The following is a 26,345-nucleotide window of genomic DNA, read 5'->3' as shown; positions in this document are numbered from 1 at the left end:
GTTACAAAAATCTGTTGGTCATAGGATTATTGCATTTTTGAGGATTTTCTGTTGAATGAGCTAGGAAAGGTAATACTCCTGTTAAGTGAAATATGAGAGCCATCAGAGGAAAGAAACATTCCACTGGGGGCACACAGTAGAGCCCACTGCTGGTAGAATTAATAGATGACTAAGGCTAACAGGACTCTGGCTTAGTCTGTTATATTTCAATTGGGAATGGGCTGGCATGGGCTCTTCTTGAATCTGGGGGCTGTTCCTGGTTTCTTGACTGACACAGGGCTTCTCTCAGGCTGGAGGACCTGGGTTCATCCCAGGGCCCACACAACAGTTGGGTTACCCCTTAGAATTCTACCCTGGGCTACCCAGCTTTGTGGAGAGAGCACTAATTCAAACCCTTGAAGAACTATCAGTACTCCACACAAGATAGTACTAAGTGAAACATTGTTCCACACAGGGAGGTTCATGACATCTGATCATGCTCAACACCTCTTCTATGACTAACTCCCCAGTCCCCAGATCTGGTGCTAACTAGGAGCAGACTGACTTTTTATGCCATGTTCCAATTTCTGAGGGAATGGAGAGGAGATGCTACCAATTAAATTCTCACATGGAAGAGCTATATACTTCCTCTGACAGCTAACTTACTACCAGAAGTAAGAAAGTCACAAGGCATTCCCATTGATGTTAGGGGAAATAAGTGACCTTTTTCAATGGATGGACTTGTTGTACATGCAAAATTTCAGTCTATTCCTAGATTTAGGAATAGTCTAGGTTCCAAATAATATGTTTCACTGTGCCCTGAAGCATGTTAATACTTAACAATTATATATTCCAAAATATTATCACAGTAATTATGCAGGATATGGAAATAGAAAACCCATGTGGATGACCCTAGAACAACATTCTGGCCAGGTGTGTGGTAACCACACATACAAATGTATTTCAAGAAGCATGCCTGTTCTTTGCTAAACACTGCAAGAACTCCATAATGATCTACCTTCCCATACATCAGCATTCTTCCTCTTTCTGTTTTTTCCCAGGTAGGAAACAAAATGACTTTCAATTTTGAGCCTCCTCTTTGCGAATGACTGTGACAACATAGAGTGTGTTCTTACCCTTGAAACAAGAAGAGGTTGACGTAATTATAGCTCTTTGTGAGGAAGTTTCCAAGGACTCGTGTTGGGTAGCCACAACGAATTTGGTAGGCAGATAACCCAAAGTAAACACATTTCACAAAGTACCAAAGCTGAGCAACCAAGTTCTGGCTGAATTTCCTAAAATATAAAAATTCAGAAAAGTGAACGAATGGAATACCCTTCTCATAAAAGGATACCATTCTAGAATTTAAAAAAAATTCTAATTCCTCCTCTAGCATTAAGTTAATTAAGTTAATTTTAAAGAACTTACTATACTAGTTGATCACTTCAAAGGTCATAGGTATGGTAATAAAATCAAATAATTAAAAAATCCTTTAAAAAAGAAAAAAAATCCTATGAATGATGCCTTTAAGGTATTAATGCATTAGTCAGTTTAGTTTAGACTATCATTAAAATAAATTGCTAAGTAATTTTGCTAATAAATTTTTCTGACAACATGGATGCTGCTGCTACCCTGGTCCTAATGAAAGCTCAACAAAGAAGGAAAGCAAAATGTACAATCATAGTGTTGTAAAGTTTATGAATGTTAGCCTTAGTTTGAGAAGAAACAATGGAACTAAATTTCATACTAAAAAAAATTGGAACATATTTTCAAAGAATGATGACCTATAGGACACTTTTTTTTTACTTTGTATAAATGTAGTATTCTTCAAGAGTCTAAAATAGTACAGATTTTTAAAAGAAATTAAAAAAATATATTTTGACATTATAATACCCAAGTATAATCTTCCCTGTGTTTAAATTAAGAGAAATATTTGAATTTTTAAATGCAAACAGTGTATTACTCTTAATATTGTATTTTGGATCATCTTATTAACTTTTAATTTTGTTATTAAAAGAAAATATATTATTTTTAAATTGGAAATAGCTAATATTTAGTTGACAAGATCCAAGAATAAGCCAGGAGTGCATTGGCCTATATATCTAGGGGACCTAAGTTTTGCTACATAGATCTCAACAGCTGAAGAACTAAAAAATATTGCTTATAAATGTCTCCTCTATTAAAAAATCCAGCTTTGTTTATTTCAGAACCTAATGAATTAATTTAACTATTTATGTTTGACCATGACCTAACACTCGACAAGTCATTAATTAAAATATCAGATACTCTACGGAGGCCTCACATCAACTATTCATTCCCTCACTCTTTCTAGAAACTGTTTTTGGAGAATATTCAGAGAGAATATCCTTTTAGCTCTCCTGGGACATGCCCTTAGATTTTACAGGTCACTGATGTGGAATTGGCATGGGGAAGAATTCTTCTATACCTATCAAAATTATAGTTCAAGACATAAAACTGTGTTGCCTTCTATTTCTTATGAAAGGACCAACACATGTTTACTCATTAGATAATTTTCCCCTCCTACAACCTTAAAATGTGTCAATTTGGAATAAGTAGTAGTTAATCTGTAGTTCCTGAAGTAATCATGTTAAATCTAACTAGGGACATTAATGCTGTCTTACACTGGAAGATTTTTTTTGTGGTCTCTACATGTTTTATTGCTAGAGGCTAGAGTTATCTCTATGACTCCCACAGTACCTACTCCACAGTGCTTTCTAAACTTCAGACACCCCCTGGATGTTTGTGGACTCAATAATGGTGTATACACAGAAAAGGCCATTTATCAGATTAATTATTCAAGATATTGGAGCACTCTGATGTTCAATACTATAATTTTCATCTGTATATCTTAAAAGACTCCTAATCTATTTTCCTTTTATTCTTTTTTAAATGCCTTAGGCAATATGGCTATTGATAAATGTTTTATTTTCATAATAATGAATTAAATTTTCAATAATAATATTTGAAGGAGGAAAAATGAATTTTGGATATTAAGTAATGGCAGTATAATTTGAAATGTTAAAAGATTATCTTGTCACTGATATGCTGTTAATGAAGAGCAAAAGTTTACTAATCTTAATATATCTTGAATTAAATATCCCCAAATAAACATAGGACAATCTGTCGCATTAGAAATGGCCATCAGGTGAGGCTCAAAGATGAGATCCAGCAGAGAAATGATCTCTGTGGTCATAGGTTTAGTGATTATCATACTGCCATGCACCCTGGGAGCCCATTGTGTGGGCCTTCCCACATAGGGATGAGTCCATGCTATATTCATGCTGCTGTCATACCCTCTTCACCTGGTTTACTTCCTTAGACACAGTAGGTGCTCAATAAATGTGAAATTGAATTGAATATGCATGATTGTAAGTCACCAGAGGAGAAGCTTTCATTCATTGAGTCATTACAACAAACATTTCAGCTATATTTTATTTGGAAGGTATTGTTTCCATGCTGTTAATCTCTATGAAAGCCTGGTAGAATATGTGGTACATAGAATAATGGCACCCCTGCAAAGATATGCATGTCCCAATCTCCAGAACCTATGAATATGTTACCTTACATGGCCAGAGGTCTTTGCGGATGGGTTTAAGGTTAAGGACCTTAAGAGAGATTAAGAGAACATCCTAGATTATCCAGGTGAGCCCTATCTAATCAATGAATCTTTAAAGGGAAAGAATTTTTTTCAGCTATGGTCAGAAGGAGATTTGACAATGGAAGAGTCAGAGAAGTGCAATGAAAAAAGAATTGGACCCTTTGTTGCTGGTTTGGAAGATGGAGGAAGGGGCTGTGAGCCAAGAAATGTGGACACATCTGGAAGCTTCTCCCCTAGAATCTTTAGAAAGAAGTGCAGTCTTGCCAATACCTTGGTTTTAGTCAAGTGAGACCTGTACCAAGCTCCTGACCTACAAAACTGTAAGATGATAAGTTTGTATTGTTTTAAGCCCTAAGGGTGTACTAATTTGTTCCAGTAGCAATAGCAAACTAATACAGGCAGGAGCAATGAAACTATTTAGTGATTGATCCCACTAATGTGAATCTCTGCACCTTCACCATTGCTGTATTTCTGGAAGCAGTAGTTGCTCTGGAGGCTTCTGTGTAAGAATGTAGCAGACATCTGTGCTCTGGAGCTCTCTCCTGGGATTAAAATAGTCAAATCCTTTGACACCGCACAATGAAATAGTAAGCTTTGTTAATTTAAAAGACATACTTGAAATCAAGTACAGAATGCCTCCCATGAGGGGTGGGGTGTAGTATACAGTAGGTACAGTGTACAGTAGGGGCCAAGAGGCCTGGGATTCTGATCTGGTCTCACCAATAATTAGCTGAATGACTTTAGGGAGATCAACCTTCTGTTTGGGTTTCACCTATATTAATTTGTGAAATTATACAGTAGGTCTAGAAATCTTTTTAAGATCTCTTTCTGCTTTGAAAATAGGAGTTTCTATGAGGTCTGGTAGACATTACCTATTTGATGCTTTTAAATGTCAACATTGATCATCCTTCTACCATGGGAGCTGAATTTGGTTTATTTCTCTGAGTTGAGAGATAGCTATAACTAAATATTTATAGAAAATTTATTCTAATTTAAAAACTAACAAATAAAATTTATAACATTTTCATGAGCAAATTCTAATATTTTTACAAACTGCTTGCTTTAATCTGAATTATTTTTATCACATGAGATATGTTTACTTTTCCAAAATGAAGTGTGGAACAGGAGACATACTGGGCTACTGGGAGTCTTCGAGGTAACTTATTTAGTTAGTTCTAATTTAGACTCAAGAAAAAGGATCTTGATTTCATTTTTACTTTTAAAATATTTTTCATTGCTATTAGTTATTACAAAGTAATAATTGTTATGCTAAAGTCAAAAAGAGCCTAAACATTCAGGTTAGAAAGGACATTTAGCTTCAGCATTGTTAGAACAGATTTGGATTTCCTCATTAGGAATTACATTTGAGCCAGTTTATGAGCCACACAAGTAAAATCTATTTTTATTACTTTCTATTCACACTTCCAAACAAATAGTATTAGCCAGCCTCACCAACATGTTATTCATAAGGTGTCATTATTAAATGACTCTGATGTATAAGATCAAATTAATGTTGCACATAAAAAGACTTTTAATGATATGTTTATTAAAAATATCATTCCTATTACATTATGTGGGCACCTCCATGTTCCCCTTTTGTGGACCATATATTTTTATTACTTAAGAGAACTGATAGTTCCTGTTTATAGCTGTGTCCTTTGCTTTTCTGTTATCAATTGACACATTCATCTGTTCATGCATTAAACACCAAATCTGCCCCAAGTATTATTTTGGGTGGTGGCTTGGGGAGAGGAGACCTGGGAAATGTGACATTGTGACAGATCTAAAGAATGGTGGATAAGAGGTACTGTGGGTTAGAGATGGGAGAGGAGAGGAGGGAGCAGAAGGGCTTTGAGATTTGGGAGGACGTGGTGCCCTTGGAGAACTGAAGAAGGTCAACACAGAAGATGCTTAGGGTTTAAGGTGATGGAGGGAAAAATGGTATTAGCAGCCTCCTAGGATCTTACCAGGCCTTTCCTTACCAAACTTTAGGCTACTCTTTTTAAACCTCCCATCTCCAACCCATCTTGACCAGCAGCAAGAGTTGTGATAAGAGCAGCAGTGTCATGGCCTCATGGGTCTGCACTTTTCCTTCTCTGGGGGCTGAGTTTGCCAGGCACTTTTCAAATGTTATGTTTACCCCTCACTTGTACCATTTGTGGCAGAAACTATATCATCTGTCCCCACCATCTGCTAGATTTTTTTCTATCAGTTAAACAGTCTATATTCTTTTGCATTCACTTCTCATACGTCAGTCTCAGGTACTCTTATCCTAAGATCATGTCCCAATTCATTTCTGTATCTACTAAGGTAGCAATTTTCAATCTTTTTCATCTGATAGCACATATAAACTAATTACTAAAATTCTGCTGCACAGCAAAAAAATATATATTTTTTGCCTGACAAAATATTAGCTATAATTTTTATTAACTCACATCAGACAGCCATTATTATGTTGAAAGTTCTCATTTTTTAATTTACAATAGAAGGGAAAAGAGATTAAATGTCTCTGACTAAATAGTCAAGTATTGTATGTTTTAAAAATTCTTGTGCCACACTGTTGTGTTGCAGCACACCAGCTGAAAATTGCTGTACTAAGGTGCAGAAACAATCACAACATAATGATCCTAGGTTTGCTCTGATGCTTAAGGTTGTCACCTCTCTTATTCTGAAAACCCTATTTTTATGAATATATATGAACATGCAATAAAAACATTTTTGGGGAATCCATTCATTCTTTGGATCTATACTGAATTTAATAGTGATTACAACCTCTAACATTTCCTATGTGTGAAGCAGCTTTGCCATGCCTCTTTCTGTACCTGGTGATTTTGTTGTGGTGATACATAACTTTATCATATATGTTTGCATTAAAATGGGCCCATGGCTCCAATTTTTAAAGATCTTACCTCTCAGTCACACCAGGCAAGATGAAGAACATCCAGAAGTGAATTCCAAAAACAAGAATGACTTGAAAAATGACCTTTCCCAATACAGTCTTCCTGAGGTACAGTGCTCTGTCTACCACCATGGTTCCAAACTGAATGAGGACCATCACCAGAAATGGCCCAGGGACTTGGTCCTCAGACAGTGAAGAGGTGATATCTGCTGCTGCTGAGTGTTTCTGGGAAGAGACAACAGGTTCAGGCCTGAGTGGTGTTTCACAGGACAGTATCATTATTAGTTATTGTAATTTGGTGGCCTTTACCTACCCCAAAGGCCCAAAAGCCAAAGACAATGATGATGAAGTCAACAGTGTCAGCCAGGAACATAAGCACATACACATCAGTTACAGCACTATAGTCTGGGTGGATGAGGTTGTAGAAGAACTCTCTGATAGGCACATATATTTGCAGAGTCCTGAAAAACAGAGACCCCACCCGCTGGCTTCAGGAGAGGCACAAGTGAAGAAATGGCCAGATACCACAATCATTCTGTTCCTCTGCATTCCTCTTTTGAGCCAGATTGGACCTCCCTCTCTCAGCTTCAGGACAGTCCTTCTGGGGGATGGCTCCTGCTTCAACAGAGTATATACAAGTTCATTGCCAAGGCAGGCACTACAACCCTTTTTGCTGGTGGAGACCACAAACCTTGTCTCTTGACTGATACATAATCAAGTGATACAATGCTCTGAAATTTAGGTGCCTGGTTTATCAACTGATTCAATTGCTCTCCTCCTGTGAGAACTTAAACATGCTACTTAACTCTCCATGTTTTCATTTTCTCTTCTGTAAAATGAAGGTGATAGTAAGACTGAGGCACAGGACTGGGGTGAGAAATAAATGGGAATACATGAGGTCTTAGATCTGAAGGGTTGACCAGATGGATACCAGGACATCATTAGGCAACCCTACCCCTCCCCTTTTTGGGTTCTAGGCCTCTCATGGTTCCCAGGTACTGCCCTGAGCTTTTCAGCTCACCTTGCTCTGTCCTTTGTTACTGTGTCCTCTTGGCTCTGGCTTGTCTGTCCAGCCTCTGCCCTATCTTTACTGTGCTCTGGGTTTTACCTTCAATTCAAGGCCCTCTTCAGGTGTGGATGACCCTCTTGGCTGGGTCCCATATTCAGGACCAGCCCTGCTGCATTTTCTTCTACTTTGCCTCCGCATCTGCTGCTTGTCTGCATCCCTGACACTTGGGAAGAACCTGTGAGTTTTACTGGAGGCCAACTACATGGTAATGGTCACAACATTTCTCCACCACGTGCCTCAGTTTCCCCTCTCTAGAATGAGAGTATGTCTAAGGCCCTTCCAGCTTTTGCATCAAATTCCTCTCTGTCCAGTAAACGTTTCCTTGATAAAGCCTGGAATTACATACTGTGAGCTTCTGAAATTATTTATCCTATTCAAATAAAAAATGTGTATTTATAAATTCAATGAATATAAAAATAAATCTCATTATTGAAAAGTGATCTTTAAAAACAATATAATAATGTGTTATTTTTTTCTCCCTTAAAAAGATGATATTTGTAACCTGAGAGCCACTTCTCTGTTCTTCACTCCTGGTACATATGAAATAATTGTTATTAATTATTTCCCAAAGTTCCTCAGGCCTAAAAAACCCCATAACCCAAGTGTTTGCATGGACTCACTTCTTTATGGTAAATGCTTTTGCTTTGATTAAATGTTCTTGAAGCTTTTCCATATAAAATTCCTTTTTGCTTTTTTGCTTGATGCTCAAAACACTGCTCCCTTTTTGACTGCTGTTTCTAGTGCTCGTGCTGCCTAGAAATAAAAAGAAATCAAGATGCACTGTGAGGTGTGGGCTTATTGACATGTATATCACAGGAGTCCCTGGGCTCCACAGGGCAGAGGGATACTGTTTCAGAGGGAAGAACACACATACATGTAAGAATAGTGACTGAAAATTTGGAATCTGCTTTCTCAACTCTGCTTCTGCAGTAAAACACATGTGTAGGTTTTTATGTCCAATGCTGACTCCTTCCTGGATTGTTATGTGATCTTTGTCCCAGGAAGAAATGCATGGGAAGAGCAGCTTTTATTGTGCTGAATGAGGTCCTAGGTTGCAGGTTTTTCAGATTGGGTCGATGACCCATCCCTTTTATCATGTCTCAATTTCTGTAACTGTGAAATTAACATAACATGGCCTTCTAGTATCTGCCTGAAAGGTACATTCTGAAGATGAATATAGTCATACCCCAATTAATTAATTATAAGTTAATTGGAGGTACAGTCTGAGAAATGTGTTAGTATGCAATTTCATGGTTGTGCAAACAACATAGAGGGTACATAAATCTAGATGGTACAGTCTACTACACCCCTGGGCCATATGATACACCACTGTTGTATATGCAGTCCATCATTGATCGAAAAGTCATTATGCAAGGCATGACAACACAGTTTTTGGTAAGTTTCAGAAGGAATACACATTTGGAGCAACGATGTGACTGCCCCACATGATGCATGCAGCTGAGCCAGGATTTGCATTTGGGTCTGATTTCAAAGCACTTTCCTTTCACATCACAATATCTGCCTCCTTGATAGCATCTAACAGACTCCCCTGCCTCAAGCACACAAGCACACAAGCATCAGAAAAACGAAACACCTCAGGGTGTGTTTCCAGCCCAGGGGTACCTCTTTGGGACCTATTTGAAGAAAAGCTAGTGGATCTGTCAGATATCTGGGAGCTACTGCCAGAACGCTTCCTCCGGACGGCTGTCGGCTGCTCAGGGAAGGACACGTGCACTGACTCTGTGGATGCAGCCAGGTTGATGGATTTCAGGGAATCAGAGGAGGCCCTTCTGCCATGACTGGCAGACAGCTCATCATCTGATTCTTCCTTGTTGGTGCCACTTTCAGTCATGTCATCTTCATCCCATAAGCCATGGCACTGAGAAAGCATGGGAAGGGAGAATTCAGATTGCCATTTCAAATGAGAGACCTGGTATTCTGCTCTACAGTATCTCATCCAACAAACTGTCCCCCAAGACTAGAAAACCAAAGGTAAAACAGAATGAGTATAGTTGATAACACTGTAATATTATTTGTTACTATGTAACTGAAATTTGTAAAAAGAGTAGAACTTAAATGTTCTGGTTAAAAAAAATTAGTATGTGAGGTGATGAGTGTATTAATTAAGTAGATAGGGGGATCCTTTCACAATGTAATCACCTTTCACAATGTAATCATTTATCTAATCACCACAATGTACAGTTTAAGCATTTTATAATTTTATTTGTCAATTATACCTCAATAAAGCTGAAATAAAAAAAGATTAGAAAACCAAGACAGAAGAGGGATTCTATGAAAGCTTATTATCTATAATTTTATATGGTCCTAGTAGAGTGGAGATGGGTGGGTGTAGGTGATAAGAGTTTGGCTAATTAATTTGATGGAGACAGGTGATGTTTGACAAATGGAGAAAAGGTGAAATTATAATCACTTGACTTGTTCCTTGAGCAAAAGTGCTTTTTAGATTACATCTCTTTATGCTTTAAAACTAGTAGTCCAAGTATCAACTTGAAGTATCAGTTGGTGAATTTAGTCCCATTGCCCCATGTTTACCAAATGTCTGTATTTGAATAACAATGCTGTCCCTCCCCAAGGCTGTATAACAAGATCTGAATCCTTGAATCAAAAACTGTTACAGTCTACAGGGGGTTCCTCCCCACCTATCTGGGTTTGTTTTGCCCACTGCCTGAGGAAAGATGTCTCTTAATACCAGAGATCAGTGAGAAGGAAAGGAATTTATTATTCATTTGAAATAACACAAACTAAAGTTCTCCACAAATGCTCACAGTCCTCCCAGCACCCTCCACGTGGCAAAAGGGAGCACTTCCAAAGCCTCATGGACCTGATTCTCACCCAAGCCTCGTTGGTCCCAACCAAGACACCAAAGCCGAGTAGTCCTAAGCAGATGCATAGTCCCAAAAATCTTTGAATGGCTGAATCAGAAACAGAGCTGCAAATACTATACTCAAAAAATCTTGGCCTGCACGTGATACAGAGATTATGATGCATTCTGCAGAGCCTGGGTTTTGCTTTAGGGAAATGAGATAAAAGGTACTAATAAAGAGAGAGAGGAATGACAGCAGAAAAGGAGGATGACAAAAGCAGGGCCTTGCTGGAGCAAGATGCCCCTGGACAGTAAGTCACCCTTATGATGATTTTGCTGCTCTCGGACAAAGTTCCCCAGTGAGCTCACTACCTCCCTAGTGCCAGGACTGCCAGGCTCTGGTTTATTCCCCAAGACCTTGGCCAGTCCTCCCTCTCACACATACTTTAGGGGATAAGGGCTCCAGACCAACTGACCGAAAATCAGTTGGTCAAAAATCAACTCAGAGAATGATTAATTCATTTAAAGACAAAGTCACCTAATTTATGTATTATTTAAATATTTGTTTATAGATATACTATTTTAAATATATTAAATGAATATACTCTTATAAACAAACATTTTAGGTGTTCATAATAGGATTTGCCGGTTTACACTGATTTCTTTCAAATCATTTTAGAAGTTGTTTTGTCTTTTGCCAACATTTTAATATATTTAGTTCCTTTTCCTACTTTCTTAGTAGTATATTTAAGTTTATTAATTCTTCTAATTATTTATAAAATTGTAGCAATTAATACTAAATAATCACTTTTCAAATTTCTACATAGTTTTCATTGGTTTCCATTGCCACTTTCTATAATAGTTTCCCCCCCTAAAAGCTGTAGGGTAGTTTGGTCTTCTTACAAAAAGATTTATCATTTCAAAAAGTATTTTTCATATCATCTGAAATTTCAGTATTATACCAGTACCTCAAATCTCATATATATTCACCATGTAAATGGAATTTTCAAAGAAGAAATCAGGCTAAGTATATCAATACAAAACACCAAATTTTGTTTATTATATACTTTAAATATAAAATTGTAGCAGTAAACAATTTACTATTGATAAAGAATAGTAAAAATGTCTCGAGGTTTGTAAAAATTTTTAAATGACATGAAAAAGATACAAAAGTTGCAAGATAATTATAATGTGGCCAAAGTTATACCATTGTAATAGATTTATTTACTTAGTTTTTAAATATATTTCATTGATTATGCTACTACAGTTGTCTCATTTCTTTCTCTCCCCTTTATTTTTCTCTGCCCTATACTCTCGCTCGCACTAGCATTCCATGGTCTTAGTTCATATCCATGGGTCATACATATAAGTTCTTTGGCTTCTCCATTTCCCATACTATTCTTAACCTCCCCTGTCTATTTTGTACTTACCATTTATGCTTCTTATTCCCTGTACCTTTTCTTCCACACTCTCCCCTCCCCCTCCCCACTGATAACCCTACATGTGATCTCCATTTCTGTGAATCTGTCCCTGTTCTAATTGTTTACTCAGTTAGTTTTTGCTTTTGTTTTTGTTTTTTAGGTTTGGTCATTGATAGTTTTGAGTTTGTTGTAATTTTACTGTTCATATTCTTGATCTTCTTTTTCTTAGATAAGTCCCTTTAACACTTCATATAAGGGCTTGGTGATGATGACCTTCTTTAACTTGATCTTATCTAGGAAGCACTTTATCTGCCCTTCCATTCTAAATGAAAGCTTTGCTGGATAGTCTTCCTGAATGTAGGACCTTGTCTTTCATGACTTTGAATACTTTTTTTCCAGCCCCTTCTTTCCTGCAAGATTTCTTTTGAGAAATCAGCTGAGACACTTATGGGAATTCCTTTGTAGGTAACTGTCATCTTTTTTCTTGCTGCTTTTAAGATTCTCTCCTTTTCTTTCATCTTGGGTAATGTAATTATGATGTACCTTGGTGTGTGCTTCCTTAGGTTCAACTTCTGTGGGGCTCTCTAAGCTTCCTGGACTTCCTGGAACTCTATTTCCTTTATCAGATTGGGGAAGTTCGCCATTATTTTTCCAAATAAGTTTTTGATTTCTTGCTCTTTTTCTTCTCCTTCTGGCACCCCTATGATTCAGATATTGGAACATTTATAATTGTGTCAGATGTTCCTATCATTCATTTTTTTTGAATCCTTGTTTCTTTATTCTGTTCTGGTTGAATGTTTATTTCTTCCTTCTGTTCCAAACCATTGATTTGAGTCAGTTTTCTTTCCTTCACTGTTGGCTCCATGTACATTTTCCTTTATTTCACTTTTCATAGCCTTCACTTTTTCTCTGTTTTGTGACCATACTCAACCATTTCTGTAAGCATCCCGATTACCAGTGTTTTGAACTCTGCATCTGATAGGTTGGCTATCTCTTCATCACTTAGTTGTATTTTTTCTGGAGCTATCTCTTCATCACTTAGTTGTATTTTTTCTGGAGCTTTGATCTGTTCTTTCATTTGGGCCATATTTTTTTTTCTTAGCTTGCCTGTTACTTTGTAAGGGGCAGAACCTTATGTATTTGAAAGGGTTGGGCAAGCCCTGATACTGGGTTGTGAGCTGTATACTGGGGAGGGGTCAGAGAGGGAACAGTGCTGCTTGTTCAGCTATCATCTGGCTTTCAGTCACTTCCTCTGCTACCCACAAGCAAATTGGGACCTTCTGGTGCTGATTACTAGGTGGTCTTGTGTATGTTCTAGGGCCCTGTGGGTCTTTCCAACAAACTCTCATGTGAGGCTGGGAGTTTCTCCCACTGCTGCAACCTGCACAGGTTTTTTTAGTCAGAGGTTTTGAGGCTTTCTTTCCTTGTCCTGGAACCCTGGGTTATGTGGTCTGTGTCACTCACCGTTGTTCCTCCTGGTTTATCCACATGCAAATGTGGCACTGACTACTCTGCCAGCCGCTGCCTCACCCACCACGTGGTGCCTTGCCATGTGTCCTCTCCAGCTTGGCTGCTTATCTCTGCCCCTCCTATTGGTCTGGATGAATGTTTCTTCCTTTAAGAAATTCCTTGGTTGTTGGACTTCCATACAGTTTGATTTTCTGGTAGTTCTGGTTATTTTTTGTTTTTAAATTTGTTGTCCTTCTTTTGGTTGTGCAAGGAGGCAAAGTATATCTACCTATGCCTCTACCTTGGCCAGAAGTCCCATTATAAGGGCTTTAAATGCTGAAATTTTCACTAATTTCTAGAACTAACATTATAAGATTAATACATTAATATATTCATAGGAAGAATTAATAAACTAGATTAATTCATCAAATTAATATAAATTGGATTAATTCAGAAAAACTGGAGCTTTCAGGCAAATTCAATTTTGGTTAACTGGTTTCCTTGAATAAAATACCTTTGCAAACCAACCACAACCCAATGACCCAAGTAAAACTACCAAAAAATGAAAGGTTAGGGACTTGGGCACTTTGCAAGGTGACAGAAGCTAGAATTAAGATCTTGACCTAAGGTATATTCAGATGAACCCAATTCGAAGTAGGCCACTGAACAGGACAGAAGTTGAACACTGTTACATTTGTATCTATGCATTTATGTATATGTGTGTATGTGTTAACTTAGGTCAAGCCTGTTGTAAAAAGAAACTAATAAAGATACTAGATAAAATAAATTGAAATATTTTATAAAAGGAAATAAACTCAAAGAGGAAAAATGTAAAGTTGTGACAACAGGTACATCAACATATAAAATGTGTACTATGCAATAATTTCTAATATTTATTATTGAGTCATGTATTTTACATATTTACAAGCTTAACTTATAGTTCATAGTGTATAAGAAGGAAAAAACCCACATAGTTTCTCAGGAGGATGACAAGAGTTACTGATCTGAGACATTTTATCCTGTGGGCAGGTCTTCCCAGAGCGGTGTGATAAATGGCTTACTCAACAATAGGCTTAACAGGAAGCAAAGCACAGCATTGGCTTCACTAGACCTTTAATGTAGAGTCTCTCAGTAAAGCCAACAGGTTCATGACAAGAAATTACTCAATAAAAGTAATGCTACTAGAAGAAGGTAGGTAGAGATTGCGCTGGAGATGAAAAGCAATGCGATCCACTCCAAATTCTAGCTCTCTGATGTTCTGGCTCAAGCTAGTAGAATTTAGCTTATGAGGCATTAAGCTATTGTACATCATTCAAGCAATTCCCACATATTGGATTAATTATTATATATGTTCAACCCAGGGTAGAAATATGGAGAAACTTGCTCCCAGATTTATTGTAAGTTCCATTATTGAGCACAGAGTATTGGAGAAAATGTCCACTAAATGAATATAACTGTTTGTCTTTAAAAAAGTATAGAAATAGACATCACCCACTGGCCTCTCAGCACTGTCACCAATACTAATGTTCACATTCTCTAGGAATATTACAGGAACAGAACTCATCAACATGTGCTGATTAACTGTTAACTTCTCATACCTTCAAAATTGATCGGTGAAAGAAAAGAGCCAGGAGCTGAATGAGATCGTAAAGAACATAGCCTTCTTTCTTCTCCACACCTATAATATTAGGTGGGTGGTAAGGTTTGTCCTTGTTCAATTCCACATTCTTATTCCAGGGAAAAAACCCAAATTGGAAAAAATACTTGACCACAATTGTTACCTACACATGGATGATAAGAAAGCAAAACAAAACAAAAAAGACCTTGTAAGAATAATTACACATATAGGAGAAATGCAATATAAAAAAACTAAGAAAGATCCATTTCACATTTTTGATGATAAGAATTCACAAAAATATGTGGAATGATCACATTATCATTCTTATAGACCATGAACTTCAGACCAGGAGCTAAATCTTACCCTCAGGAATGCCTTTGATTACAGATACATCAGGGCCAGTCAGGTTACCCATGATACTGCTTAAATGCTTTTCTCTATTTTTGAGGAGTAGGCTAATTTATACTGATTAAAATGGTACATATATAATTATCCAGCTATTAAAATATGGTAATTAGAACACAAGAACTGAATAACATTTATGCCTTTTTATTTTATGTATTGTTTTAATTTATAATTTTTATGAGCATCCACTTTTCATATACAAAATATTTACTTTACTCCATTCTCTTTCTTGTCACTACTTTATTGCTCACTGGAATTTTTTCTCAAAAAGAAATAAAAGTAAATTAAACAAACCAGCCAGCAGTGCTAGTATAAATGTATAAATATTGTAGAGAATTGTATGTTGAGAGAAAAGGACAAATGAGAAAATTGATGGGTTTCATCTAAGCATACCTCTAAGGTCTATATCATTAGGCCTTTATAGCAATATATAAAATTCATTAAAAATAGTTTTAAAAGTCCTCTCTTGACCTAGAGTCTTCCTCTAGCTCATCTCTTCTCTCTCTTGTCTTCTTAGTTAAGCTTCTGCAAAGAACAGTTCTGTGTTTCTTAGTGAGTGACATCCCCATATACCAAATTCCAAAGAAACCTGGAGGTCATCCTTGCCTCTTCCATTCTCCCTCACATCCTAACTAGTTTTAGTCAATTATTAAAACCTCATTTATCCACTCATCTTTAACCTCTTTGTCACTGCATTCAGACTGTATTACTTCTAACCTAGACAGTTAAATTAGTTTCCTAGCTGGTCTCCATGCCTCCACTTTCATTCTGTGTAAAAACTTGCAAAAACACAGATTCAGTCTAGTCAAGGACCTCTTTAAATCCTTCAGTACAAAGGGGATGAGTCCTGGGCATAAACCCTGTTGACATTCCCTCCTGCTGCACTCTCCACTCAAGTCTGCCTTCCAGCCATCATAAACCACCTGTCATTCTGGGCACTTGCCAGGTTGTCTTATGACTTTGTTTTTTTAATGTGGGCTATTCCCAAAGACTGGCATTCCCTTTGCTTTTCATCTTTTGGTGACTTTACACTCATCCCTTAAGACTCAGCTCTAAGTTCTCTTCAACTGAGAAGTCACTGTGGCATCTAACCTCTTTCCACCACACTGGGCTGCATGGGGCACAACACCCACCTAACTCTGTTGTCTCTAATGCAGTTTTGTATCACTTGTGGGACATTCTTGTTCCCATCATTCCCATTTGCCACAACAGTCTGTGAGGCATTGAGAAACGGAAATAGGTTTTCTCTTTTAAAAAGCTTGTCATGGCATTCTCATAGTGTTCTGCATTCTGCACATAGTGTTCAAGTTTTGGTATATAGCCCACATTGTGTAGTGAAGTAACATTAACTTAATTTCCCACTTCTTCACTCCCCAAAATGGAGTACCCAAATTTAACTTAACCAAGAAGATTTTATTTTTTAACTAAAAGGGGATATATAAATAGCTCTTGTTCTCTTTTCCATATTCTCAGTATCTGCTCTTACTTTACTCCTAGGTGAGAAACTCCCTCCCACATAGGTACTACAGGATATACCCATTTTGTAAATAAGGAGTCATTTATGTCCTGAATCATGAAGTGAAGTAATAAAAGTAATATTTAAGAATAATTCTTTTGGAAAGATTGCGATAGACAGGCTAATTAAAGTAATAGATATATTGGCTTTACCTCTTTTATTTTTATTATGAAGGTAAGATACATGATACTGATACTTTAAACTGAATACTTTGAGATTTTTATACATAACTTTCTTATCACTGTTGAATTACTTATAAACCTGAAAAAATTCTAGACTCTAATGGTACATCCATCCTGAGTACTATTTTTTAAAGAAGTAATTACCTTTAAGAATTAAGTACCATTGTTATTGAAAACCTTTCCTTAAGAGCCAGTTAAGAAAATTAGCCTTCTAAATAGAGCTTCCTTTTCTTTTCTTTTTTTTTTAATCCTCATTCAAGGACATTTTTCACTTCCTCTCCTCTCAGTGGCGAGGAGAGGAGAGGAGAGGAGAGGAGGGAGGGAGGAGGGGAGGGAGGGAGAGGAGGGGAGAGGAGAGGAGAGGAGAGGAGAGGAGAGGAGAGGAGAGGAGAGGAGAGGGAGAACATGATGGATGTGAGAGAGAAACATTGAGCAGTTGCCTTCTTGTACATGCCACAACTGGGGGGTCAAACCTACAACCTGGGTAATTGCCCTGACTGGGAATCAAATCCACAACATTTTAGTCTATAGGATGATACTCCCACCAACTGAGACACACCACTCAGGGCCCTTTTCTTTACTTTTTTTTAAAAAAATAATTTATTTACTTATTTTTAAAGAGAGGGGAAGGGAAGCAGAAAGAGAGGGAATAAAACATCAATGTGTAGTTGCCTCTCACGCCCTGCTACTGGGGACCTGGCCTACAACCCAGGCATGTGCCCTGACTGGGAATGGAACCGGTGATGCTTTGGTTCGAAGGCCCACACTCAATCCACTGAGCCACACCAGCCAGGGTGGGGCCCTTTTATTTTCAGTTTTGTGGTGGTCATGAGACTTTTTGATCTTCCATATATTTAATAAGGCAGTATATAAAAACAGGTATAATTGGGCAGTGTCTCTTATCCCCTCATCTGTGATTTGGGCTGGTGATTCTCCATTTCTGTCGTTCAGATTTTGAAGTTGGTTATTGTATAACTTTGTGTTTTGATATGTGGAAACTGGCCTAAGTTTAAAAATGGGATATATCCTTGTTGCATCAAACTATATTCAACATGTGCACTTCATTGTTTAATTCAGTATCCATTCACAGGACACCCACAGGTCCCAAGCATTATGCTTGGTTCTACATAGCACTATCATCTCAGTGGTTAATATCACAGGACAGACAACTGGTTCCAGGAGTCTGCCTGACCTCTCACCATCTGGGTAACTTTGGTCCAATTATTTCACCTTATTAAACTGGTTCCTTATCTATTAAATAGAAATGATATTAGCATCTATCTTGTGTGAGGTGTGAAATGTAAGAAAATATATACAATTATTAGCACTAGATAACTGTTAGTTATAATCACTTATCTAAGAATATTCATCTAGCACCCTGGCTGGCATAGCTCAGTGGATTGAGCACGGGCTGCGAACCAAAGTGTCGCAGGTTCGATTCCCAGTCAGGGCATATGCCTGGGTTGCAGGCCATGACCCCCAGCAACCGCACATTGATGTTTCTCTCTCTCTCTTTCTCTCTCCTTTCCCTCTCTAAAAATAAATAAATAAAATCTTTAAAAAAATAATATTCATCTAACTGATGGTTCTGTGTGAAACTATCTGACAGTCAGGGCAGGCCAACCTAGATTGAATGCCTAAAGCAACCTACAGGAAGGTTCCATCCAAGGCCTACCTCTGTGTAGACAATGGCCATCATCCAGAACCGTCTGCTGGGCCTAGGGACAGACAGCATGGCCCAGAGGAAGATCAGAATGGGAAGCACGAGGGTGATCACAGAGGCAGAGACCATGTGGTTGAGGATGATCACAAAATAGCACACCATTTCTGAGCGGGCCACCAGAGTGTTGTACATGGCATAAAACAACAGCAGGAACCGGGGCTGGCCAACGTAGAATTTCTCTGACTCTTCAAGTTCATCGTCATGGAACATCCTGTTAGAAAAAACATGATAATAAATTTATCTTAATTTCTCCAAATTACTGATTTCTATTTTGCATTATCTTTTCTATCCTTCCCCAATTCCTTTGTCACCAAATTACTTGTGGGAAAAAAACCCCAATAATACGTTACAGAAAGAAACCTGAGCAGTGGCTATGGACAGCTCTTGCTACCTCTACCATTCAGTGAGGAGTACTGAAATTTGGTTTGTATTTGCAGTATGATGAGTAATGAAAACTGCACCTGGTTGCTGTAAACATGTAGGTGGGCGTTTTTAACATGTGAGTTTTCTCTACTTATGACCACAGCAAGTGTATGGAAACACTAATCCCTAGATGCATGATCCCAACATGCTCCTTCAATCTGCCCGCAGGCTCTTACTTGTTCACCAGCAGCTCACTAGCCGTCAGCTCATGAGTCAGGGGCGGTAAGATGCTGGACTCCAGCCTGTCGGAACGGCTGTCGTCGGGGCTGACCGCCATGCGACTTGGGCCTGCAGAGTTGTCCTGTGAGCCGAAGGACAGGCGCTCAAAACTGACTGCCTTACTGTAGGATGGCGGGACCTCCACGTCTCCCTCCTCGGCGGAGGATTGAGGCAACTCAGTGTCTGGGGTGAGGCCGGCCTCCTCGAACTCCCCAGTCTCCTCAGTTTCCTGTGCCTCTTCCTCCCCCTCTTCTTTGTGCTCCTCTGGTCCATCTGGCCCCATGTCCACCTCGGCCTCACTGCTTTCATCGCTGGTGTCCTGGACCCCCACTTCCTCGTCCTGTTCGGCCTCCACATCTTGCTCAGTCTCCACCTCCTCTATGGTTTCTGTGGTTCCCTGGCGTGAATACAGCATGGTACACTGCGTGGGCTCACTGTCAGGAGAAAGGGATGGGCACAGACCCTGGTCTTAGCCTTTCTGAGAATCGTCTCAAACTCTCAAGACACATTCTTAGTACTCCCAAATAAAAACATCAAGGCTTGTGAGAAAATTAAAACACCAGATTTCCCCTCCCTCTGCTTTGTTCCTTTGGGATATTCATATCTGGTCTGCAGACTGTAAACAGCACCTTCTTAAATGCAAAAGCTGATGGTGCACATACCTGGTTGAAAATGAGAGCAAGTCACACGGCTCACAAGCTGTTAAATCTACCTATACATGGAGGCTTTAAAAATCATATCAAGATTCACAGCCATGAGTTCCAGTGTTATCTTTAAATCAAGACGTAGCATAGCATACCTACCATTATATATATTTTAAAGCAAGTTGCATATGGAAATGAGAAGCTTTGTTAGTTTGGGTCTGTTGGTGTTGACCAAGATAAGCTCTATACTCAATGCTATGCAAGGGACCCACTCAGGTCCAGAAGAGGATGGTAGAAATGATAAAATATTGGCTAAATAACTTCATGCTTTATAGAAAAAATGGCACATTTCTATCACATTTGTTCCTTATCCCCGTTTTTCCATCCTTTGCTTTTTTCTTATTGGTCCTTCTTACATTGAATTTTCACCATCTTCAGCTCCTCACCATCTCCCCTGAGCTCTTTGTCTACACATGGAAATACCTATTGTTTTCCCCTCCGCAGTGTGATCTCTCCTTGGGGCCACTTGCTCTACTCTCTCTCTCCTCCCAGCTGCTTCCACTGATTTTCTTCCGCCAGCTCCACTTCTAGTATTCACTTTCTATCAGCTCTCTACCCTTATCTTCACTCTCACTTTTTGACACTCTGTTCTTTTCTCTTGCATCCTCCACTTCTTCTTTCGTGTTTTATCTTCCAACTTTGTCTGTCAGTTCCACGCAAAGTTGGAAATAAAAATAGAACTTCCATACCAGTAAAATTCATGGCATGCTTTTTAATATTGTCTGTCTCAGACACATCCAGCCCCCAAAGGGCAGAGGTACAAATATTATCTGGAGATATGGAATCTGTGAATATAGAATTATAATTTGTTAGATTCTGAAATATGCACTGTTATCTGAAGGGCATATATAGGCAGCTAGGGTCCATAAACACTGAGTTTCTCAAATGCAAGGATTGTACCCATTTTTCTTATCATCGACTCCAGTGTAGACATATTGATGAATATAGGAATGAATGGATGAGAACTGGCTGAAGCTTAAGGCTGGAGAACCAGATTAGCATGCATTTTTGGTACTGGTTCAGGTGTTTAATAGTCCCAGGGCTTTGGCCCTAACCATGCACATCATATAGAAAGCCGTTGGAATACCAAGCCAAACTGGCTATTTGCTGAGACTTACCTTAATTACACGCAGCCTTTTAGGAGGCCCTGAAATTGACTGATCACCTCAGGGAATTTTCAGACCACTGGAACTAATCTCAATAAAGTTCTAACTTCTAGTTACACTATATCCAATGACAGGAATGCTGTCTATTGTTTTGGATCTGGTCTGTCCCCAAAGGGATTCAGTAACTCCTGGTGCCTTCAGGAATCAACAAAGTGGAATAAGATAGCATGTGTCTGCCGGAGGACATCTCAAATGGCCAAGGCATTCCCATCTTTGCCAGGTTCTAGAACACTGCAGCACTGTATTAAGTATATAGTTGCCAGAAAACAGAAGAACCCTCTGATTTGCCAAAATTGAAATTCATTTTGGATTGGATTATTTTGGTGTCAGGATGCACACAATGTAGCTGATGTTTCTGTGCCCCTGCTGACCATTCAGAAGCAACTCAAAAAAGAGCTTTTGGATTTTATACAAATAACTTCATTTATAAATGATTATTATTTTGTGGTAGGATTTAATGAGAAAACTTAAACCCAAAGTAATATTTTCCAAACAAAACAAGTTAGAGTCTACTGCATAATAATATTCTTTTAAAGAATCAATCATAAAATATATTCTGGCTTTATACTTACAAAATGTGGACAGATCTATTCTGTATCAAAAAATGACCATATATGGCTCATTTTCAGATTTTTTTCCTAATGCACATATCTTTTGATGAGGTCATGAGAAAAATTCTAAGTTTCCTGACACATTTTTCCCTGTGAGGACTGCCAAGATGAGCTCTCAATCAAGGATGAAACATGCTTATTTCTTTGAAAATGAAAGTGTTAAATACTTACAAAATGGAAGACAATGTTTATAATAAGGGTTTTTAAGAAACTCCTAACAGACAAAAACTAAAGAGCAGTTAGTTTGCTAGACTACTGCCCTGGGAACAACTTACTATGTCCCAGGAATGGTGGTGGTTATGCTTTGGTTATTCATGCAAATTCTTAAAATAAAAATAAAAAGAAAACATACATCACACAAACTTATATTTGCAATGACATAAGGGGGAAATATGATAAAATTATAGAACAAAGCATGCACAAGTTAAGCACCTTGATGCTAAACTGCCACTGTCAGCTGATGAGGAGGACATATCCAAGCTGAGCATTTTACGGAGCCTAGGTCGAGCCCGCTCACTTGTTTTAGGAATAGTTTCTGGTCCATCTAAATCATCAAGGGTAGACTGCCTTGAGAACAGCATGGTTGCTTCAGTGTAGCAGCTAGCAGCGCAAATAGTTACAGAGACACAGTGTTAAAACACCAGTGGTAAATCAGTTTACACATGGATCAATCGACCAACACACTGCCATGCAGCAAACCACACGTGACACTAACACCACTGACAATGACGACCACCATAGCGGGGCTCAAGGACAGGGAAGGACCTTTTTGGCAGGACAATTAAACACAGTAGTACTGGGTTTAACAAAATATAGTGGCTAGTGGTAACTTATGAGATGTCACTGTCTGGGTGGGACATGAAGACAGAAAAATTATAAGTCCTCACACTTCTCTCATAGAGAATTCGTATTGTTACAACTTTGCAACTGAATTTTTCTAAACTGAGGAAAATGTGCTTTATTTGGAGCTCCCTGAGTTTGTTGAGAGCATTTTGTACCCAAATTGCTTAAGAAGAAATATTTTCTCATGTATAATTTATATAAAAAATTTCATTTTTTTTTAACACAGTCTCTGAAATGAAAGCGGGAAACTCAGGGATAACCACAACAGACTGAATTTTCCACTGCATTTTCCAAGTGATATTCAGTGAAGCCAAACCAGATGCCTTACATGTGGAAGAGATGCTGGTTTGATATGCAACTGGATATAAACCAACATCAAAAAGAAAAAGAGAGAGAAATAAAATGGTACAAAGAAAACAACAAAGGAAGTCTAGCAATGGCAGGGTCATTTTGTCTGTTAACTTTTCATTTTGCCTAATAAATTTTATCTTCTGGATCATATTTTAGGTCAGGATGGATATCATTAGGATGAGAACCCATTGGCTAAAATCCTCAGCTCCTGTTCCCCAGTGAAGCGACAACTGGGGAGGGAATGATGGTAGACTCAGGAATTAGATGCTACTGAAGAACCAAATACAGTTATGACATAGATATTAATTTCAGTTCAGACATACAGCTTAACTCCAAAGAGCCTTATGAAGGTGACTACTGGAATATGGATCTTCCAACCTGAACACTAATGACTTGGCTGACCCAGGAGAGCAGGCCTTTGTGATACAGGATGGCTGGTTCCCCAGCTGACACTGCTAAGCTGAACATTTTCATTAAGTGACCACAATAGGGAGCCTATACTATATGCCCAACCTCACAGCTGGATGCCTTTAGTCAATAATGGCAAAGCAGAAATGGACACCATTCAGAATATAACAACCTCTGGGGGTTGGGGAGCAGGGATTTTGAGTAACTCACTCATGGACCAGTTCAAGGGCTTTTCAGGTTCTAGGTGCTTTAGCACAACCCATGAGAACTCCATTGGGGCCATCCTGCTGCACAAGTCACAGCTACATGCCCAGGAGAGGGGCAAGGCAATAAGAAAGGTAAGCATGTAAGCAATCAAATGGTCTCTAATAAGGACACAGGGGCTGATTTTTAAAAGCAGGCCATACTCTCTTCAGATGTCACCATGTCCTGAACAAAATGAGATGACAGTAAGGTAAAGTGGAAACACATGGAGCATTGGGCTTGAGTCTCTTCCACAAGGATATTCACTGGCTGTTGGGTGTTAGATAAATCAGATCCCCTCTTTGGGGATCCCCTCATCATTCATGAAATGAGGAAACAGGATCTTCAAATTCCTGTATTTCATTTCACAGTTTTAGAGGTGTAATCGCATGGTCTTTTTGGAGTTTGCAGGCAGAAAGACAAGGTGCACCCTGTCTTGTAGCACTCCTTAGATTTGCTGCATAAGAACCATTGTTTGGATCCCTATTTAACTTGTTAATTCTTGGGTTGAGTTCTATGGTCCTATTAACTTATCTTCATACTCCACGCAATTGGATTATTTGGAGTGTGACCACTTGTTGTCCAATCTAGGACAGTTTAAATGTATAAGGGAGAGGGTAGGGCTTTATAAAATAAACCCAAAAGACAAGACTAAATGGATGGTTGTTACATTGCAGGGTAACACAGCAACCTTTAGGTGACACCTTCCAAATGATAATCAGTCCCTTCTTCTCTAGGAATGCTCCTTAGGCTGTCACTAGTGTTACTTGCAGGAATTTAAACCAATGTATTTTTTTGAAAGATAATTTCTGATTTTACAATTGCTATTTTATATTTGGATTTGAAGGAAATCATGACTATTTTACTAAGTCAAAAGGAACACAAATTCACTTGGTAGGTTCCCACTGCAACCTTGTCTACTATAAGCCCAAAGGTAAAGATAGGTGACATGGGTGCCAGGGCAGGAGCTGGGACAGATAGGATAGTACCACCTAGGCTGGGTCTTCTGCAAAGGGGTTAGGGCCACACTAAGCATGTGAGTCCCTACTTGAGGATGATGCTAGATCCCACCCAATGACACAGGTATTGAGAGCACTTCTGTACTCAGAATACCTTCTAGGGAAGATGACTGCCCTTCTAGCAGTGAGCATGGCTTTCTATAGACTCTAGAGTAGACAAATGATTGGAGATTTGAAAGTTTCCTAAAGCAAAGAAACTTTCCTTCTTGCCTTGTTTCAAAATACAGAGACGTTTGTTGTTGTTGTTGTTGTTGTTGTTGTTGTTGTTGTTGTTCTTACCTGGATTCCTGAGCTTGGGAAGTGAAAGGGGGAATAAATGGACTAACCTTTCTCCATTCATTGGCAATGACTCTGACAGCAGTTAGCAACATGTTTTCATGTACCACTTTTGAAATTTCATGAAGCTATGTATTGTCCCCCAAAGGGAAAAGTGTACAGAAATACAACTTTTTTTCCCCCAAAATGTCAAAGGTTTCCATGAATAAGAGGGCAAATGTATAAATTCATCTCCTAATGACATAGACATAATGGACCCCAGTATGTCTCCCCTTTCTTTAGGTTGAAAATAAAAAGTAAAACTTAATTTTAAAGATACTGGTTTTTTACTAGTATTGGTTGACCATTTTAAATTTGGGGGATAGTTTGACAGTCTTTGTTAAAAAGCAATTTGTGGATGTAAATATCTTCTACCTCAAAATTTTTTATTATGGGCATAGTTTTATACTTATAATTTTAGGTCAGATTTAAGGGCAGGTGTTTGATTTTATTTTAAACAGCTCTTCTTTTTCTTCTCCTATTTTATCCCTTCTAAGTTGTGATTTACAATTTTGGTTAATTTCTTAGTTGGATATATTGTTAATTATTACGCAGTTAAAATATACTAATACAGGAATTATGTATGTTTATTTTATGGAAAACTTATTTTCAGCTTCACTTTCTAATATTCTCTTTGCTCTCTCTTATTAGTATGACACAGAATTTGTTTCTGGAGCAATTATTCTGAAGTCAGGTTCATGCATGGTATTCAGGAGGCTTGTGAAACCTTTGACATGTTTTGGAAAAAAGTTGTATTTCTGTACACTTTTCCCTTTGGGGGACAATACATAGCTTCAAGAAATTTCAAAAGAGGTTCATGAAAACATGTTGCTAACTGCTGTCAGAGTCATCGCCAATGAACGGAGAAACGTTAGTCCATCCATTCCCCCTTTCACTTCCCAAGCTCAGGAACCCAGGTAAGAACAACAACAACAAAAATCTCTGTATTTTGAAACAAAGCAAGAAGGGAAGTTAAAAATTTCATTTAAAATATTATAAACCACATTATGGGACATCCTATTTTTGAAGAACAGATGGGAATATGCAAAACCAAATTATATACTATGTGTATATATAATTGTATTCTTAACTCTGTGGGAGGAAATATTCCCAGTTAAATATAAACATAACTTTCAGTTAAGATAAACAGAGCTGTCAGAAGCCTTTTATTTTGGAATTCCAACAAAGTGAAAAATAGTTTGCCTCAGATCCTGTCCATATTCAGTATGTACACAGCAGTGCTGTCCAAAGCTGAGTGTAGTGGGGCAACTGTATATGGTATGCACAAGTAAATCAGTAAATAAAAGCAAAATATTTTGGAAAATGTACATCTAGAGTA

The 26,345-nt window shown here is 38.2% G+C and overlaps 1 protein-coding gene across 1 annotated transcript in view; it reads right to left on the bottom strand.

The window, feature by feature from the left end:
* Positions 1-26,345, bottom strand: part of PIEZO2 (piezo type mechanosensitive ion channel component 2) — a 503,470-nt gene that overhangs the window by 25,807 nt on the left and 451,318 nt on the right. The window contains exons 37-45 of the mRNA XM_045850410.1: positions 22,260-22,427; positions 19,304-19,780; positions 18,657-18,915; positions 14,859-15,041; positions 9,190-9,445; positions 8,187-8,319; positions 6,811-6,958; positions 6,508-6,722; positions 1,116-1,274 (exon numbers count right to left, since the gene is read on the bottom strand). Coding sequence (XP_045706366.1) covers positions 1,116-1,274; positions 6,508-6,722; positions 6,811-6,958; positions 8,187-8,319; positions 9,190-9,445; positions 14,859-15,041; positions 18,657-18,915; positions 19,304-19,780; positions 22,260-22,427 — 1,998 coding nt within the window. The remainder of the gene's footprint in view (positions 1-1,115; positions 1,275-6,507; positions 6,723-6,810; positions 6,959-8,186; positions 8,320-9,189; positions 9,446-14,858; positions 15,042-18,656; positions 18,916-19,303; positions 19,781-22,259; positions 22,428-26,345) is intronic.

This window comes from Phyllostomus hastatus, unplaced genomic scaffold (genome assembly GCF_019186645.2).
Source record: "Phyllostomus hastatus isolate PE091 unplaced genomic scaffold, TTU_PhHast_1.1 phas_contig_80, whole genome shotgun sequence".
Lineage (NCBI taxonomy): Eukaryota > Metazoa > Chordata > Mammalia > Chiroptera > Phyllostomidae > Phyllostomus > Phyllostomus hastatus.
Note: the sequence above shows the minus strand (reverse complement) of the source record. Positions and strands in the feature narration are given on the sequence as shown.